Consider the following 13,434-nt stretch of genomic DNA (forward strand, 5'->3'; position numbering starts at 1 on the left):
CCTGTTTTTAATTGTCCACTCCGAGTGTATTTGCTTCCCCAAGTGGAGAAGCTCAAGTAGGTACGTCTCAGCCCTCACCATCCAAAGATACATAAAGACAACTTGTAGCTGTGACTTTAAATCTTCTGAAGTTTCCATAAATTCAACTGATGGACCTTTAGCACAAACTAAAAAACACACTGTTCAGCTGATAACACACATACACACACAAACACACACACACACATACATACATTCATATATGTGAGCATATAGTTGAACCCAACACATTTGAAATGCACAGCTGACATAATGAAGAATACTGAAACTCAGCAGAGCGGACTACCCTCCTAAGGGCTTTGTGCAGCTGCCCCTCTATGTGGTGATGCTCCCGCTCAAGACGCTCTGAGTGGTGCAGGTGTAAGAGTTTCTGAGCACCTTGAGGGGGAGCCTGAAGTTTCTGAGGCGCCTGAGGTGGAACGAGGTGGAACGAGGTGGACGCTGCCTGGCCTTCTTAACAGTCCTGTTAACGTGCAGTGACCAGGACAGGTCCCGTGTGACGGTCGCACCGAGGTATTTAAAACTGTCCATCCTCACCACCTCAGACCCACCGATGCAGAGTGGATGGATGTCCCTCTGCTGCTTCTTCCTGTAGTCCACAATCAGCTCCTTAGTTTTGCTGACGTTCAGCATGAGGTTATTCTCCCGACACCAGCTCTCCAGGTGGGTGACCTCCTTCCTGTAGGCCTCTTCCTTGTTGTGGGAGATTAACCCCACAATGGCTGTGTCATCAGCAAACTTTAGGATGATGTTGCTGTCTGATGTGGACACACCGTCATGTGTGTCACTGTTACTTTAAATCTTCTGGTGTTGCTATAAATTCAACTGATGGACCTTTAGCACAAACTAATAAAACACACCGTCCAACCGATAACACACACACACACACACACACACATTCATTACACAGCACCTGTGGGTATAAGCAAACCCAGTCTGAAATATACTGTCGACACAACAAAGAATACTTCACTTTCTAAAGGTGTTTAATGGGTTGATATACTGATATATATGTATATATAGATGTATATCTATATATACTGATATATTTGGGTGCTGTTGGTCCTGCCATTCATGTGGATGTTGACATTTACCACATACCAGTACAGCCCTTCATGGAAACAGTATTCCCTGATGGCTGTGGCCTCTTTCAGCAGGATATTGCACCCTGCCACACTCCAAAAATGGTTCAAAAATCGTTTGAGGAACACAACAACCTTCAGAGGTCTTGTTTCAATGGGTCTGGGCCTATTCAATATTAGGTGGTTGGCCATTATGTCATGGTTGATCAGTGTAAATGCTGAGCTTTGCACTAGATTACATGAATGTACACACACTCATACATTTGCCCCAACACACACATACCGCTCCCTCATCAGCACACCCACAATAAAAACTGCACTCTGCTCCAGTTGGTTTTCTCTCACAGTCGTACACCTGAGGAGAGCCTTCTCTGGACTGCCGGTAAGGACCTGACGTTGATCTTTCTGCTTCTTGTTTATGAAACTGTTCAGTTTCTGAAAACTGATCAAACTGAATCCAATGATGAAGTATATCAAATGAAACACAATAGGAGCTGTTAATTTCTTCAGTCAGCAGCACATGGTCCCCTGTGTGTGCGCTGATCGTGTTTGGTGAAGTTTGACCTCTCAGACTGCTCATGTAACCCTGTTTTATTTCCTTGCTTTTGTTTAATAATCTATTCCAAATATAAAAAGTGCTGAATAGAAATGAAAAGTGCCATACAGAGGGAGTTTTGGTTTACCTGTAAATACTGATTCGACATCATGTTGAGGAACTGAGCCACACTGAGAGCCCGAGTGAGAAAAGTAAATATCTTTGGTTAAAACCGGTGATCCGGTGATCACATGGAAGGAAATTAAGCCACGGTACCAGCAGGTACAACTCGTTTATGGGCCTGATGAGCCTGTGGTGGGCCTGCCTCAGCCGAGGTTCTACAGATCTGTGGGGACTGTAACACCCACGCCTACTTACCAACCTGGTTGCATTGTAGGTTAGTGGTACCTGAGGCAAACCAACTTGTCTTTAGTCTCAGTGCCAGACTCAGGAAAGTACAAATAAGAAGTGTGTCTGAAACACTTTACTGGGGTGTTAATCTGAAGCTGGTTGATCCCCTTTGGTATAAATGACATGAGCAGTCATTCACTTGTGATTCGAAGGTGTTGAACATGATCAGTGTGAACCAAGTGAGCGAACCAGTGTATGAACCAAGAACAGCCGTCTTCTCAGGTTTATGTAGTTTCAAAGGCAGCAGACTCTTCTGATCACAGTTGAAATGTTCAAGCTTACTGGGACAAATATAATCATCAGACCTTTGCATAATAACACCAACCAGCACGGGCAAACTGAATGATTGTTAACCATATAAAGTTACTGCGGGTCAAACTCTTTATGCTGTCTCGGCCTACAAGAAATGAAAGGTCAATAAAATACTCATGGATCATTGTGTCTTGAAAAAAAAAATAGAGAGATAAAATATTTAGGTAAATAAATGATGGCAAAATAAATATGCAATGCTTTGTGTGTTTCCCTTCAGGTTCATACTGTTGTTTTTGACTCCACGTCCATTTTGATTTGTCAAGAGTTTATCCACACTGCTCTAAGGATGCCAGTGGATGTCATTCTCACTCTGGAGTAAGACATAATAATTTTCATTCAGTTTCTTTGGTAATTAATTTAACCTTTTTGTTTTGTTGACACTGATTTTACTTCCTCATCGGGTGGTCCCACAGACCCAGCAGCTGTATGAACTGTCCATGCAAACATTTGTTTCCTCTTCTGACCTTATTGTTATAGAACAGTGTGAAAGTGCTAACACTGCATTTTACCACAAACTGAGCTTGCACTGTTGAATGACAAAATATAGAAATGTCCATCAATCACTGCATTCACATCAAATAAAGATGTTCATGGTTTATGTGTCACACAGCCTATGCAGATTACATATTTGTTATTGTTTTTCTTCAAGTCATTTAGAGACAATGAAAGTACATCCTACATGTATTTTACTAACCTCACAGAGGTCTAAATCTGTGTTTAAGTTCTTATGAACAAACTGGAGTAAAATTCCAATTCCATAATATGAGTAAACCTAATTTGGAGAGAGGGAAAGGGAGTGCTGTGCTAAAAAACTATTGTCAATAGCTATCGCAGAAACAGAGCGTATAAAAATCCCTCACATGTCACCATGTTGTACAACAGGCTTCTATGAGATGTTTCATTTCCTCCCTGAAACATGTCATCACTTCAAAACTATTTTATAAGCACCTATAAGCACAGATATAAATAAAATGATAAAAGCTGTATGTTTTTTGAGCTCTTCAGGGGGCCTAAATTCAACTTTGAAAAGTACTAAGATTTACTTCCACTTCCCACTCCACCCTTTCCTCTCACTTCTCCACATTCCCTATTGACACTTCCTTCTTTGCCTCTTCTCTTTCCTATCATCCTCATCCTCATCTCTCCCTCCAACCAATTCCCACACTCTCTGTCTTCTTCTGTTCTGTGTACATCTCCATTTTTCTCTTCTTCATTTTGCTTATCTCCTCCTCCTCGTGGTTTTCCTGCTCAAGGATCATGCTGTGTGCCTTGGGCTTTGGCCTCTGCATCATATTGTGCAAAGCCGTCTGCAAGGCGTGCTGTCTCTCCAGAGAGGAGCAGATAGAAAGGGAGGCACAGAGACGCAATGAACAGGATGGGCACCCTCATTCAATATATTTCATCCCCTTCCCTGGAAACATATCACGGCAGAATAGTGAAGACCATCTCAGTGTGCCTCGATACAGCCAGGAGGTCCACTCACCACCACAATATAACACTGCTGCCTGCTGTGGACCCCCACCTTCCTATGATGAGGTGATTCTAAAACAAAACCTTGCAATAATGGATGAAAACTGAAAATTTTAACCAGCCACACAATGAAAGATCAAATCATGTGAAATGATGATCAACCTCACTGAATACTTCCTGGCATTTAAACTGACACTTTGTGTTTCATTTTATGTGTTTCAGCTGGGATTTAAGCCTGAGGATCTTCCCCCCACTTACTCAGAATATAACGTTCCTGTCTATCCCATCACACCCCCACCTTACAGTGACATGGGTCAACCACAACCACAGTCGAGCCTATGAACAAGGAACATCACACTGCGTGGACATTATGGACAGTTTTGAGTGCATTGCCTCATGGACTTGGTGCCACCATGTGGTCATTTCTGAAGCACTTTGTGTTCATGCTTCCTGGATCAAGAGGACAGGGTGGTGCTATGTATCCTTTCCCACAATGTATTCAAGTGCCAGCACAGATTTTCCATTTAGTGTTTTTTAGATTCACAAAATCTTTCTCATTATACATCTGGAGGAGCTGCATTCGCAGTACTATTTTCCCAGCCGCCTGAATCTGTTGGTATACCTTTTGAAAGCACTGGATATGTAAATTTTGTGCAATACTACAGTTTTATATAACATTACATGTTTTTCTATTTTGTGGCACATTAACATGATTACTGCTTGCACAATGACTCGTACAAAAACCAACTATTCAGACAGGATTTGTATAGCTGCCAAATATTATGGTCACTATCACGTGTTCAGGATGAGGATGTTTGACACTGTGTGTAAAATTACAAGTTTAGAAGATTGCTTTTGGAGAAATGTGCTCTTTAAGTGCTTTGCAGTTTGCATTTAGTTAATTTGTTATATATAATATAATGAACAATACTGAATTGAGTGGCAGCTGAGAGACAAAAGCAGACACAAGATGTATTAAAAATATCTGGGGTTTTTACATGTTTTATTTGAGAATGAATGATGTAGCTCATGTTGCATTCACATGAAGCTGAGCTTGTTTCTTCAACTTGAAGAAAAACTTCACTTTTTCTCGGGGAATCAAACTCAACTGAGTGTTCTTTTACGAAATTATGTTCAAATATCAGGTCATTGCATTATCATCATTATTATTATTATTATTATTATGACATTATTCAACCCTAATACTTCATTCTGAGGTTGGATGTAAATAGTATTTACCTGAAAGCAGAAAGCAGTATTTTACAGTTTTTTTCCACATAATGTGAATGCACAAACTGCTGATGAGAAACTACTGTTTAAACAGTCTGCTCTGAAACTTAGCTGATTGTTTTGAGACTTCTAATGATTGTTTTGAGACTTTCAAGCTTTAATTCAGCAATGCTGACAATATTGTCAATAAATGTGTAAATGAGCAAATAGCACCTGAGAATGGTTTAAATATTAGGACAAAATGCATACAACAGATCTCTGGATAGCATGACAAAACATTTGTGTCACTTCAAAGATAAGGAGCCTAATATCAGTCCAAATTAGAAGAGAGACTAAATATACAAACCTACCTTTATGTATGTTTATTTCACTACACACCTTATTTATATGATGGTGATGATACTATCACATGTACAAATCATATTTTTCAACAAACAATAAATACATAACTGTAAGTTAATTCAGGGAAAACTCCCATAAAACTTTGGGATAAACAGAACCTGAAATGCAATTTGATGAGAACAGAATAAAAAGCTGATATGTTTTGCACAGATGCTGTCTGGTAAGACTTCTGAATCTGAAACAGTTTATCTTATGTATATGCTCTTTGGAGATGTGGCTGTGAGAGAAGTGAATGCAGCAAAGCGACAGAAAGGATTTTACACTTGTGAATCTGATAACAGCCTTGTCATGTGAGATAAGACTGAGCTGTCTTGTTCAGTATTCGAAATCACCAATAACAACATTTTGCACATAGTTGTTTGCCATTACAGTGCTGCCAGTGTAAGATTTGTCCATAGTACAGATATCATATTACTCCTTGCATCAATCCATCCATCCATCCATCCCTCCATACATCCATCCATGCATCCATCCATCTGCTATACCTCCTTATCCTTTACAAGGTTCCAGGGGGCTGGAGCCAATCCCAGCTGACATTGTGCCATCCACACTGACTTTTTAAATTTTTAGCGTTTTCATTCAGTCCAGCAGAGTCCACCCTTGCACCAAAAGTAAGACATACACATATGTTAGCAAAAAAAATATTCAAGAAACAGCCTTTACTGTCCAGTAAAGTTTAATCAACCCTGAAGTTATCACTGATAAATGTTTAGCATCTAATTCTGGAAATCCACTGACAACTTCTTACTTTTTACTCTGTCCCTCGGTTCTTAATTCATGGCACAAAACTGTGTGAGAGACTGAAGCACTGTAGGTCTTAACACTCTGAATCACAATATCTAGATGAGTGCTTTCTGCCAGTCACTGAGAATTCAACACAAACCAATTAGTCCTGGGGCAACAATGCAAAGTTCTTGGCAGCATCCACAGCAGAAACTGAAAAACCATAAATGGAAAACTCTTGCTGTGCACACACTGTGCTGTGTCTTCCTCACCCTTGGTCTTTTTCACACACACACACACACACACACACACACACACACACACACACACACACACACACACACACACACACACACAGAGAGAGAGAGAGAGAATGAGAGAGAGAGAGAGAGAGAGAGAGAGACTTGTTTCCATCATTTTTGGGGACATTACATAGACTTGCATTCATTTTATGGAGGCTTAACCACCACCAAAACATAACAATAAACATTACTTGCCTAATCCTAACATTTAACCTTAACCTAACCCTGACATCAACTTACCCTTAAAACAAGTCTTCCAGTCTAATATTTAATGATTTATGTTGTGGGGACTTGTGTTTTGTCCCCACATGCAAGGCTGGTCCTCTCAGTGTGACTTGGAAACGGATTTTTGTCCCCACAACTACAGGAATATATGTCCACACACACACACACACACACACACGATCATGATCACACAGGGTTTTGTTTGTGGGGAGGAAAAGCTGCTAGAATAGCCTGTAGATTGTGTGGGAGTATTGTTTTGGGCTACTGAAAATTAAACACTTGGGTGCAGTGAAAGTGTGAACATAGATGAGTGTGTGTCTTTATTTTTATTATTTCAAGGCAGTTTTTGTCACTTTCAGCACAAACAGTGGGTAAGTGCCTTGCTCAAGAGCAACTCGACAGCCAATCTATGATCAGCATTTTTAATTAGCTAACCTATCTTCAGCCTGTCTGTATAAAGGGCATTATTAGAGTCATTTAACAGCTTGGTAATTAGTCTGGCACATATACAACCAACCCTTTAATGGAGATTTGACTCTGTATCAAAAAAACAAAACAAAAAGGATTTGAATTTGGAAATGTGGAAATGTGCCTGTGGTTATTATCAGGAAAACGTGATTCAGAAAGTAGATGGCACAAGAAACTAATATAAGCTTAACTGACTGGTGAAGGTTCAAGGTTCAACAGAGCTTATAAGGGAGTAAACAGGACAGACGGTACGGAGCACATACAAAGCCTCCTATTGGATGCTTCTATCAGTGTGTAATCAAGCCCATCATCTGTATAGCCTGATTTCCCCATCATTTCATAACTTCTTTTTCTCATTAGTGCAACTTACAGGAATGAGAAAGACAACACAATCTTGAGCTTACTATACCAGTATTTTGCTCAAACAATAGTGTTTCTGCATGGCACCTTCCACATCGGAAAATATTCATACTAAATCCTTTAAAATCACAAAGCGCCCCTCCTGGTATGTGCTCATGTGCTCTGTCTCACATTTGTTTCCCTGTCTTCCTCCTTCTCTCTCTGGCTCTGTCTTTATACTAATTTCCTCCTCACCCTCCCAACTTGTTCTGTGTCTTCCTCCTTCTATTCCTCTCTTTCAAACACGTGCTTTCAGTTTATAGCTTTTTCTCGTGTTTCTCCCTCTTTTTTATTCCTCCCCCTGACACTCATCACCCCTGCGCTCCTCACACCTGTGTTTCCATGCAGTTTTGTGGAGTTATTTTTACATGTAAACACATGTACATACACTATATGGACAAAACACGTGATCATTACAACAACAGGGTCTTTAATGGCATCACATTGTAAATACTTAGAATGTTCTTAACATTTTAAAGACAGTTTTTCTCGATTTTCTCAACTATATAGGGTACTGACCCTTGCACACACACACACACACACACACACATATACACACACAGCAGTACTTCTTATGGTCAGACTCTTTGTGATCTGGGCTACAATTTTAAACATTGTTCTTTGAGTTTGAATAATGCATGGACTGTCAACTAATGACCCACACGTGGGCAGTTTAAGAGGTCAGTCTGCCCACTAAACCACAAAGAAATCTGTTCTCTCACGTCAAAGGAATTCTTCCTGCAGATAGACAAACAAACCGACAAGACTTGAAGCAGAGATCAGAGAAGCTCAAGTACAGGACTAACAGATAGTTTTGTTTCTGGATTTATTGAGAAATGAAGGGCAAGGAAGCAGATTGTCTGAGTCCTCTGGTGAGCTTGAGTTTGAATATAGCTAGTCTGGAAGAGACATGTGGCGTCCTGGAATAGATTTTGAGGGATAAACCCCCTGAGGGCTGCACAGACAGAGACAAGCACAGATAATAAAAAAAAGCAATGGATGGGATGTTTTCTGTCTGTGCATGTTGGGCAAAGAAAAGAGTGTAAGAGGGCAGCTAAAGGAATGCAAAGACAAAATGTTCCTCGGCCTGTGTTTGTGTATAAGTCTGTTCTCTGTTGAATGATAGTTGAGCACAGTTGCTTCTATTAGCAAGATGACCATCTCCTTCCAACTGCCCCCCATGCTTTGTGATGTGAATACACACTGAAGAGTCCCTGGCACTAAACTGTCTGGTGACACCCATTTCGCTACTATCTTGTCCAGCCTTCTTCATGACTGTGATTCTTCATTAACTGTATCTGTCCTCAGTTTGGCAAAAGCATGAATGTGTCTTGGCAGCAGGTTCTATAGTGGTGTTGTGGTTCGCACTGTTGCCTCACAGCAATAGAGTTCCTGGTTTGAGTTCAGGTCTGAGCCCTTCTCTGCGGAGTTTGTATGTTCTTGCTGTTTTCTCCGGGTTCTCCGGCTCCCTCCCACGGTCCCAAAAGCATGCACATTAGGTTAACTGGCTACTCTGCATTGCCCCTAGGTGTGAGTGTGTGAGCGTTTGTGGTATCACCCCCACCCCCCCACCCAAATGGTTGGGTGAACGTGTCCTAGGAAAAAATGACACATGCTAACATACAAAATGTTGAGTAATGGGAGGTGATTCTCACTACCTGCCTTATAGTGACAGCTCCTTTTTAATTAATTAAATGCACTGTCAACAGTGTTACAGTTTATTTCTCCTTCTACAACTGCTAAGCCTGTTTTTTGGTTCTACTTCCTTTGTGAGCAGCCATATCCATCCACAGTGCAGTGATTCTTTTACCAATCTTCTTTAAAAGAAAGTGGTCGGCCAGAATAATTTTATTGTTCTCAGTGTCTTTTAATATCTGGCCACTGACAACAGAAGAAAATTAGCTAATGAGATTGATTTGGGTGTAACATTTCTCATTACTTACCTGAAAGGTCAGCCATGAGTCAGCCTGGTTACTAGGGTATTTGCTGTTATGAGCAGGTCAAGCTCATACAAAACAGTGCGAGACAGTGCAAAACAGTGTGAGTTAATCAAATTTGCTAATGCGGGTGATAGTGTAAGGCGCATTAAATGGTGAAATTCTGTTCGTCCACTAATAATGCAAACAGCTTCTAAAGCATTCTTTACCACTCAACCAAACTGCCAAGACTTGAGGAAACAACACAAACACAAGCTTTATGACAACAAGCTGATATCTGTGGTTAACTAAGAGATAAAACTACCCATTTCAGCAACTGGAGCAGACTGTACCTGCTGAGGAGACTGAGGTCTTTTGGAGTGCAGGGGGCACTCCTCAGGATCTTTTTCGACTCTGTGGAAGCATTGGCCCTGTTCTATGGAGTGGTCTGCTGGGGCAGCGGCATCTCTACTGCAGACAGGAAGAGCCTGGACAAAATCATCAGGAAGGCCAGTGGTCTCCTAGAGAACCGCCTTGAAACAGTGCAGGTGATGGGAGAGAGAAGAACGATCGCCAAGCTATCCTCTCTGGTTCAGAACAACTCCCACCCCCTGCATGAGACTCTGACAGCACTGGGCAGCTCCTTCAGCAGAAGGCTGCTTCACCTCAAGTGTGTGAAGGAGTGTTACTGCAAGCCCTTCCTCCCTGCTGTGAGAATTGTACATCCAGCACTGCTCCTGGCAGAGTCCATGCACTCCACAACAAGCGGAATCTCAGTAACTCACTGTGCAATAATCCCCTATCCTAGTGCAATACAGTAAAATTTTTAATGCAAATTATTTAAAAATTGTGAAATTCTGTAAATATCATGTAAAGGTATCATGTGCTTTTTATTTTGACAAAAACTGGGTGTAAATATCCTCATGTTTTTATACCTTGTACGCCTTTTTTACTCGACCTACCTCCACTTCTATTTTTGCTATCCTTGTGCTGCTGTGACAATGTGAATTTCCCCAGGGCAGGACTAATAAAGGCTTATCTTATCTTATGTTATCTTATGTAATCTCATTACCCTCAAAAATGTTGTTTGCAATTACTTATATCTGACTAAGCCTAGCCTGCAATTAAGATCCTTTTAAAAAATAACATTTTTTTGATTGAAATTAATGTTTCACAACATCCAACTGAAAACCAAACTGAGCCGTGTAACTGGACTTTACATAGTTATTATTGCTAACTAGACCACAGAACCCAGCATGCACAGAACTGACATTAGAGGGGCATGTAGAGCATCGTAGTTTGAAACGTGGGGCCACTGACCAAACCGCTGTACTTGGTGAGTCAGAAGTGAGAACATGTTGCAACCATGACCATATGATCTTGTGCGTGGAACATGCTTGTCTGTGTATGTTGGTGGCCTGCTGCTGGTGGTGTTCAGGAATTTAAAGGGTCTCAGTAACTGGTGAGAGCTGAGGGCATTAGAGGAAGTCTAAGGTCCAGGGTTATCAAATTTCCAGAGACTGGTCAGGACTGTCTGTTGTCTCCGAGTTGTAGAGCTGTCATTATTCTTACTCTTTAACACATCTACCTTTCCCAACTGTCTTAGCTTACCAGCACAGTTTGGTATTATTTTCACTCACCCTGTTGAGTGCTGGTACACAGCAGTCCTCACAGAAGCTGTTGTGGGATGCCACAGCTGTGGACTCCTCCTGGTAATAGTCCTGACACTCTCTCAGTCAGTACAGCATGCACAGCTTCACTGTCCCACTTCAACACCGTCACGATAGGTTTAAAGAGCTTTACAAATGGAAAAGAGAAGTTCTTTCTGGCCTCATCCCAAAAATAACATTTGAGAATAAAAAAAATATCACATTTGAACTGAAATAAAGTTCATTTAATCTGTATGTTTCTGCAAAATATTTGTAAATATCCTGTACCTAACAGTAGTCAAAATATACGTCAAAAAGGAAAATACAAAATAGGCTGTTAGGCTGTGTTTGTTTTAATGTGTGTTTCCATTGCTGGCACAGGGCTGGTAGCTCTCGAACAGACCTGGGGAGGGGTGTTTGTTGACGAACAACATTCCAGTGTGTGCCTGCGTGTGTGTGAGTGCGTGCGTGATAACCCATTTCGGGGCAGGTAAACATCATGTGTCTATTTAAAGACGGTGACTCTCCTCTGACCAGCTGATGTGTGTTTCAGTGCTTGCTGTGTTCAGGAGAAACACTGTTTTACATATTATTCTGCCCAGATTATTCTCCACTTCCATCTGCTAATGCTATTGTTTTAAATATTCATGTCTGAGTGCATCTGATTTTTCACATTCACACACAACAGGCTGTGCTGTGCTGTGCTGTGCTGAGCAACCATTCACACCAACCACTTCCCTCTGTGATATCAGCTGGGCTGCAGGCAAATTTAATTTGTTTCAAATCCACTCTCACCTGAGTGCCAGCATTGTTGTTTACAAGAAATGTAGTCAGTCTTGTATCAGGCATTGTCAGAATATTTGCTTTGTAAACAATGTATGCATGCATATATATTCTGATGGGGTATGCCTGGTCTTTTTTTTACAAGTAAAACCACAACAGCCAGCTGCAGGCTTGAAAGAGAGAGCAAGGGGAGGGGAGGGGAGGTTTGTCCATTACCATGCAGTCTCCATCACTTCTCTGAAAATAAGACTGGGTCACTGATTGTATTTAATTCAGTGACCAGTGCAGCATGTTTCTAAAGACGATTAGCTCTGATTCACTTTATTTTACAGTGATGACGCTTTTGTTTGTATTCAGAGTTACAGCTAGCTTTTTCTTGAACACTGAAACACTGAAAGCTTCAGTATGCACCAAAAATCAGAAAACTATTTCCTCAGCTTCCTTTTTTGTTTGAATCGGCAGCACTATTAACCCCGCAGCTACATGACCGGACGAGCCTGCCTAACTGACTCTGCTCAGCATGGGTCAAGACAGCTTAATATAAAGACTGATTTTTAGATAAGTCAAGTCTTAAAGTTGGAACTGGACATAGCACTGAAAATAAAACACCAGTACTACCCATATTTCAACTCATCAGACATTCATGCAAATTATTTGAGCTTTGGCTTGATGATCCTGTTGAAAATATATTGGAAAAAAAAATCTTCCTCATCGTTCAAACTAAAATAAGATGGCGCTTCTTCATTTCTTTTCTTTTAGAATTTCCTGAGTGTATTTTAACAGCCGTGACAGGATCCTACCTTAAAATAAACGAATCATTGAATTTCTTCACCTTATTTCATTTTTAAAACCAATGCTGCATTTAATCAATTGAATCTGAAAAATTATTAATTCAGAAATAAATAATTAAGTAAATAATAAATTAATAATTTCCATCAAAGAAATTTCACACTGGTGAGACATTGCATGTAATACAATTCTATTACATGAAAATAATGTAACACACACACACACACACACACACACACACACATATATATATATATAATAAAATTATTATTTTCTAATTATTCAGGACCGACAAATAGCCAACCAAGTGTGACACTGTCCTACTGTCCTCAAAAACTAGTCTTGTCTGAGTAAATTTGCTGACATTGCTCTGATGGAAGTTGATCTACTCATTAAAATGCATCCCACCACAACAATGTTGCTAAACATGTTATCACAGATACAAAGCACCATATCAAAGAAAGACAGTGAGAACAATACTTTGTTAATGTGACAGAAATTAAGACCCCTCACTCAGGGCACACTCAGACATCTCTCACACTTCCCAGACACCTCTCTTTCACTGGGAGAGACAGCTACATTCAGGATGCACAAACACCTCTCTTTCCTACAGACACATCTCTTCATCACACTCACACAGATACATAAATAAACGTTACTCTCAATTCCCCTTGGTCAGTCAGTTTGGAACCGTTGGCC

The 13,434-nt window shown here is 40.6% G+C and overlaps 1 protein-coding gene across 1 annotated transcript; it reads left to right on the forward strand.

The window, feature by feature from the left end:
• The first annotated feature begins 1,436 nt into the window (after window positions 1–1,436).
• LOC124057818 (developmental and secondary metabolism regulator veA-like) lies at window positions 1,437–4,295 on the forward strand. The gene is made up of 4 exons (XM_046386387.1): window positions 1,437–1,503; window positions 2,597–2,694; window positions 3,633–3,915; window positions 4,072–4,295. The coding sequence occupies exons 2-4, from the start codon at window positions 2,666–2,668 to the stop codon at window positions 4,189–4,191; spliced, it is 432 nt and encodes a 143-aa protein (XP_046242343.1). The 5' UTR covers window positions 1,437–1,503; window positions 2,597–2,665; the 3' UTR covers window positions 4,192–4,295.
• The last annotated feature ends 9,139 nt before the right edge of the window (window positions 4,296–13,434 follow it).

This window comes from Scatophagus argus, chromosome 4 (genome assembly GCF_020382885.2).
Source record: "Scatophagus argus isolate fScaArg1 chromosome 4, fScaArg1.pri, whole genome shotgun sequence".
Classification (NCBI taxonomy): domain Eukaryota; kingdom Metazoa; phylum Chordata; class Actinopteri; family Scatophagidae; genus Scatophagus; species Scatophagus argus.

What these genes read in the sequence shown, in the direction of transcription:
- LOC124057818 (XM_046386387.1), top strand. Translation starts at nt 2,666, where the DNA reads ATGCCAGTGGATGTCATTCTCACTCTGGA. An exon ending in GATGTCATTCTCACTCTGGA is followed by an intron (nt 2,695 to 3,632) that starts GTAAGACATAAT and finishes TTCCTGCTCAAG; the next exon opens with GATCATGCTGTGTGCCTTGG. An exon ending in CCCCACCTTCCTATGATGAG is followed by an intron (nt 3,916 to 4,071) that starts GTGATTCTAAAA and finishes TATGTGTTTCAG; the next exon opens with CTGGGATTTAAGCCTGAGGA.